The 6,820-nt window shown below is 41.7% G+C and overlaps 1 protein-coding gene across 1 annotated transcript; it reads left to right on the top strand.

Annotated features, from left to right (window-relative positions):
* Positions 1-5,321: 5,321 nt before the first annotated feature.
* Positions 5,322-6,259, top strand: LOC147984399 (uncharacterized). The gene has a single exon (XM_087543528.1). It carries the CDS (start codon positions 5,701-5,703, stop codon positions 6,205-6,207), a length of 507 nt encoding a protein of 168 aa, XP_087399654.1. The 5' UTR covers positions 5,322-5,700; the 3' UTR covers positions 6,208-6,259.
* Positions 6,260-6,820: the final 561 nt, after the last annotated feature.

Below are 6,820 nucleotides of genomic sequence, written 5' to 3'. Positions count from 1 at the left end.
TGACTAGAGGTGGTAAAATGACTCAGGAACTTTTGTATCCTGAAGGCTCTAGAACGCTACGTGTTATAGAAGGTTGTAATACTCGAAAGAGCACTGTTTAACTTGATATTTACTGTGAGAGATCACCCTAATAATTGACTACTGCCAAGGTTGGAAAAAGCGGTAGGCGTAAGCGAGGCGGTTGTCCTTCGCCTAGTGCCTAGGTGGTGCTTAAACGCCCTAGGCGTAGCCTAGGCGATTATATAATTTTTACTATTAGGGTGTATATGTGGTTATTATATGTGTATTCTATTAATTTAGGGCATATAAGTACGTTAACGATCAGCTACTACAATTGGAATATGGCCCTTTTGGCATATCAGTGTAATATGGCACGATTTCTCGCTTGGGTAGACAATTTATTACTTGCTCTACCTAGACTTCTGCTTATGCCTTAGGCGAGGCGTTGGGCCATTGCCTAGCGCCTAGGTGTGCCTAAGCGCCTCCTAGGCACTGCCTTTTCCAACAGAGACTACTGCACAATCAAAAGTTGCAAACAACAAAATGATAAACATCTCAAGCAATTCATAATAGCATGATATGGTATAGCCCTGGACGTTGGGAGTTCTCCATGATTGTCTTCAATCTCCAGTTGAAGTTATGCGACGACCAATATTTTGTTGCCATGGCAACCGTTTCAAAAACATTGTCGTGGCAGCAATCTTAGAAAAATGTTGTCGTGGCACCAAAATCTAAACTTCCACCATGGCACGAAATTATAGCTCCTTGCCCCATGCCTGGTACACATTCTCCTCATCGGGGCCCTCCGAGTACATCTTGCCACCGACACGTGTAACCTATCTCTACATTATTTACATTAAGGTGGCAATCTCTTGGCTCCAGCTATCATGCCGTGACGGCAGGCCAATAAACATTACAACATATAATCATCTCATACATAAACTCATCATCATCATGAAGGCTATACCACATCATATGCAAAACCCTACAAAAGCAAGTTAGACGTCCTCTAATTGGTTTGGCAAATTTTAATTACGTGGCTTCTAGGGTTTCTGGATAAACCTAGCTACCTACGTGCACACCATAAAGTGATAATCCTTGTTGCTAGATTAACTTTTGGGGTGTGTGAAAGAAGAGACTTAATTAAAAATCTCGCCCCCCCACACTAAACTTCATCTAATATGCGTGACCCCCTAGAAGATCATCCATCTTCATCGCCCTCTTGCGTACGCGATGGTTCACTATTCTTGACTATGGTGAAGCCCAAGAAACTGTTAGCAGACCGTCGATAGCTAGAGCCGAGCGATTGTCTGAACCTTGTAAAAAGCGACACCATGCCATCAATGAACTGAACCGAAGCAACACTCGAGGGAAGAATAGCAAGAACATCACCCTGACATCCACATGTGATCTAAATCGTAGCCTACATCTACTCATAGAACTGCTCATGATACCACTCTTGGGAAATGTAGTAGAAAACAAAACAATTCGCCCTACGATCACCCAGGAAAATTATGAAGATGCATATAGGGTTTGGATCAACGATCGTTACCGACTCTAGAAGTGCGGCGGAAGTAGACGAGTCGGTGTAGATCGTACTTGGAGTCCGTTGAATGTCGATGATGATCCCATGAACCACCCTCGAACGATCCCTCGAACTGAAGACCAAAAGCATGACCTCTCTACTTGGTTGCAAGCGTACGGTCTTCACCATCCGGCAGCACTTCACCATACAGAGCTAATCGTTGCCGAAGAATTAGAGGGAGGAGATTAGAACCATATGAGGCTTATAATTGTGAGGATTAGAGGTGGCTAGGGTTAGCTCTAATTAGTCAACTAGGGACAACAAGAACTAGAACTAGATCAACTAGAGGAGGTTCCAAAACTTGTATCTCAAAAGAGCAAAATCCCCTAGTATATATAGGTTGGAGGGGAGAGGGAGGGCTGCCACCAAGGGGAAGGATTTCCACTTGGTGCGCCATCTAAGGGGAGGAGGAGTCTGACTCCTCCCCTTTCCCAATTCGGCCCCCTTCCTTAGGGAAGGGAGGCACTTTCCCACTTGGGCCTTTTGGGCCCAAGTTGCCTTCCACCTCTTGGCCTTTTTAGGCCCGTTGATATTTAAATTGACAATGTTCTAAACAATTTAAGAGCATTTTATATATAATTTAACATCCCCGGAAATAATTTTCACCTATATATAATTAATTGATAATACCCGATATTACCCGATTTCAACGAAACCCTTTCGGTGACCCCGAAACCCTTCCGGTGACCCCGAAACGCTTTCGGAATCTCTTGGAACTATTCCAAATATTAGTGAAACAATTCCACAAATATATTCTCATTACTCCCATACCACTAACACTCATCATACTGTGATTACCTTAAGCTTGTGACACTGTAGGTTCAGTAAATCATACACATGAATGAAACCCCTTCGTTCAATGACCGATAGCGGAACTATGGGCATCCATATCGGTTCCTATGATTACATGAATGATATTCAAGTGAACCTTTGGTTATCATGTGATGTTACCTTTGCTTCACGATACTTCAGAAAACCCTATGTGTATCGGTATCCTCATGAGTCATCACCATGCTCACTATACCGTTGCTCCCGTTATCGGTTTTATTCTTCTTTCTCGTTGATGTGTTTCGGCATCCCCGTGACGTAGTCACCTGTGTCTGGCCAGATGATGATGGATACCGTCACACCAGGAGGGCCCTAAGAATATCTGGCCATCATTGAAGCTGAAAATCCCACTCTCAAGCTATCCGGTCACTTGTCAAACTTTCCGGTGAGCCTGAAAGTTGTCGTCTGGTAGGAAGTGACCGAGACACTCTCATGGTATGAGGAACTAAAACACATGCTAACACTCTGTGTTATAAGAATGGTTTCATACAATATAATCAAAAAGTATAACAGACAAGTATTGGGTCGATTCAGTATGATCATTCTTCTAATGTCATCCCCTCAATGTTGTTTTAGGACTATCATTACACTTAACGATATCCTAAGATCCAGAAAACATGATCACCAACAACACTTGAGCCAATCTTAGAAGCGAGACCAGGAACCTATTGTTTACCTTTTATCATTGCACACATGCATATGAGTTTTCCACTGAATCACATATTCCGGGATCATATCAGTTATAGCATGAAATATAAACTCTTAATTATGAATAATGGAAACATAATAATACAATATTACTGCCTCTAGGACATATTCCCAACACCACCATCATCAACCCATCAGAGATAAGGATGGCAGCTCAAGACCACGCTAAGACACTATGGTCGGATACCAACTCGGTCGACTATCGATAGCCAACAATCGGCTATGAAGATGAAGGGAGCAGTCGGGTAGTCCATCAGTCGAAAGCTACCTAGGATGTCTCTCACCCATGGTGCCTTAATAATGGTAGTTACCCAACGATGGTATAATCCAGTTAAATACGACAACTACCAGTAGTAAATGCTAGGTAACATTTGGCCACACCTAAGGCTATGAACATCATTAATACTAGCCCATAATGTACCCCCTCCTAGCGCACTCTATGTAAGCTGAGAGGGAAGATCCGTGCTAAGGGTTGAACATCCACGCTTTTGTACCTTACACCAAGAGAGCACCACAGGAGTAGGGTATTACCTCCACCGTAGAGAGCCTGAACATGTATAAATCCTCGAGCATACTCTCAGTTGCATTGTTCGTTAGATATGATTACCTCTCCATTCCTTCCACCCTAGTATTGTCCGGATTATTTTCACGACATGAAAAGTCGAGCGATAGGCACCAGAATGCATCTAGATGGTATATGCTAAATTATGGCGTGGGAGATAGGCTCCTTCTTTGGTGGGTATTGGCCGCCTTATGTTGAGATTGACGAGGTGGTTGTCTTGGGAGTCCTTCTCGAATTCAACTTCCTTCTTGTACTCCAAGCCGGTTACACTTTCCATGTTGATGTGTTGTCCTTGGGCCTTTGGGGTGGCCAATAAAGCGACGATGAGGACCAACCTGCATGTGATTTAACTTATCATCGGCAGAATTCATGTTATATCCTTGCAAACTAAAGGTGCCTTTGAGGTGGTTGGACAAGGTGAATGAGAGAGAGATAAAATGTTTGATCAATCTAGAAATGACGATTCAACTTCTAATTGGGCTGGATACACCAAACTACCAACGGACTACCTACGAGTTACACTTCATCTCTTATTTAACCCACCCATGCCCCTCCCCGCATCCATGCAATGGACCCTATTTCCTCTTCTAATACATTACCATCTTTGAATACTATTATCAGCACCGATAGAACCTTCTCCTTTTGCTACTAAATTTGTAACCAATGTCTAATTTATTGACGGTCCACGACACATATATGACTCCATTTCATCTCTTGTTTAATCCCATTCCTCCTCTTCCCCCTGACACCATCCCATGAACCCTAATTCACGTTCTAACACATCATCAGACTGATATCCTACTGTCACAATTGCTAGAACGTTCTCCTCCTTCCGCAACTAGAATTTACCGCCCTCCCCTCACCAGCCATTTCATTTTTTGCCATCGCAGGAAACATTTCCCAACCCTAACACACCGCTAGCTTGTAATCGACAAAGCCAAAAACTTCTCCTCTTCTTGCAACTAAACTTTACCCATTCCCTCACCGAAGCCCTCCTCCTCCTACTTCCCCTCTGTCATTATTGGGTTACACCTTAAATATGGTCTGTTTCCACATTAGCTTCAGGTATCCATGGTGTCGCTGGGGTTGGTGTTGGATGCCTCGAGTCAAATCTTGGTGTTGCTCCAGACAATTGTTGAAAGCTTTCCATGTTTCTTTTCTTCACATACAAGTGTTTTCTTTACTTATCTATTGTTTTTTTAGAAATTTTCACTTATCTATTTTTATAAATTCACAAGCTTTATTGTTGCAATGATGATTTGGAACATGCTATTGGGACATGTAACTTGGTTTTGAAACTTGAAACTTGAAAGTGATTAATTCTTACTTCTTCCATGAAAAATGTAAGGCACACTTGACATTTCATGGTCTTTGATGCACGATTTGAACTAATGCACACCCAAAAATGAATTAGGCATATTTTAATGGTATTATTTGTTTTTTTATGAACTAATTTAACATCATATGTCTATATTATAGTTTTGTAGACGTATTATACCAAAAAGTCGCATTCAAAGTTGCACATGAAAAAACAGAAAAAGTTAATCACACCTTAGATACATTTGGGGTGGGGTGGGGTGCATTGCTATCCCATGGTAACAACATACAACTGGGTAGCACATCAACACATTTGGGCCCTGTTCGGGACGTGGGTTCACAAAACAAATGATTTGAAAAATGCATAGGTATGGGATGGAGTGCCAAGTGGAAACCTACAGGCTTCCAAAAAGAGGAATGGGAACCTATGGGGTGTTCTGAACAAAGGAAACAAGTTTTGGAATCTGCACACTTCTCTAGGAAATAGAACTAGCCGTTATGTGACTTGTACTGCATTCTTGCTATTGATTTCTCTAGCCGTTGCTTCTTCTTTCTCTTGCTGTATAAGCACATGCAATGCACTGCTAGCAACTTGCTTGTCATTTCTTCTCCTCCTCCCCTGTAAGAACTTCTCTAGGAACACATAGTCCATTCTTTCTCTTGCTATATAACCTCAAAATCCATTCATTCCTAAAGCTGAATGGATCCAAACTACAGCCGACGGTCAAGAAACGAAGATGATTTTGTACATTTCATACTCCCTACATTACAAGGTAGCTCATCCCAATCATCTCAGAGGAGAGCAATACATACATCCATCCTGAATGGAGCTACTTATGTGCATGAAGCTCTTACTGGCCATGAGGTTCTATGTGAATGGAGGTTCCATATGGAGAGATCAATCTTTCAAGCTTTAGCACAAAAACTGCGTGAAAATCACCTTCTCCAGGATGCAAGGTACATCTCTGTGCAAGAGCAAGTAGCCATATTTTTATATGCAGTATCAAAGAATGCAACCAACAGAACATTACAAGACAGATTCCAGCATGGCGCTGATTCAATTAGTACTTATTTCCACGCCGTGCTCAACGCGATTACACGACTCACATGCAACTACATACAACCTTCTGTACACCAGCATCCCATATTAAGGCAACAGAAGTTTTCATACTTTAAGGTAATTGTTTTTCAAGTCCTATCATGGTGAATTGGTATTGATTAAATCTAGCTTATATTTATATATCTAACTATTTAATTAAATCCGCAGAACTGTATTGGGGCTATTGATGGTACTCACTTTCCCATGACTATTCCGCCTGGGCAACAAGATCCACATAGAAATAGAAAACAAGGTCTTTCACAAAACGTAATGGTTGCATGTGACTTTGACATGAAGTTTGTGCATGTACATGCTGGATGGGAGGGATCTGCATCAGATGCAAGGGTTTTGCAAGATGCACTAGAACATGGATTCAATGTACCGCCTGGAAAAATTTATCTTGTAGATGCGGGTTATGCAAATACACCCCAATTCATTGCTCCATACCGAGGAACTAGATATCATTTACAAGAATAAGGAAGAGTTCAGCAAAGGCCACAATGCTACAAGGAGTTATTTAACCTTTGACATGCTCAACTACGAAATCATGTCGAAAGAATTATTGGCATACTGAAAGCAAGGTATCCCATACTAAAGGCAGCTACAATGTTTGATATTGACACACAAGTTGATACAGTTGTAGCTTGTTGTGTTTTGCACAATTTCATAAGACTACACAATGGAGATATGACATTGCCTGACAGAGCTACAATGGATATTA

The sequence above is a fragment of the Triticum urartu genome, chromosome 2A, assembly GCF_056163025.1.
Source record: "Triticum urartu cultivar PI428250 chromosome 2A, HENAU_Tu73, whole genome shotgun sequence".
NCBI lineage: Eukaryota > Viridiplantae > Streptophyta > Magnoliopsida > Poales > Poaceae > Triticum > Triticum urartu.
This window is presented reverse-complemented; position numbering and strand designations above follow the sequence as displayed.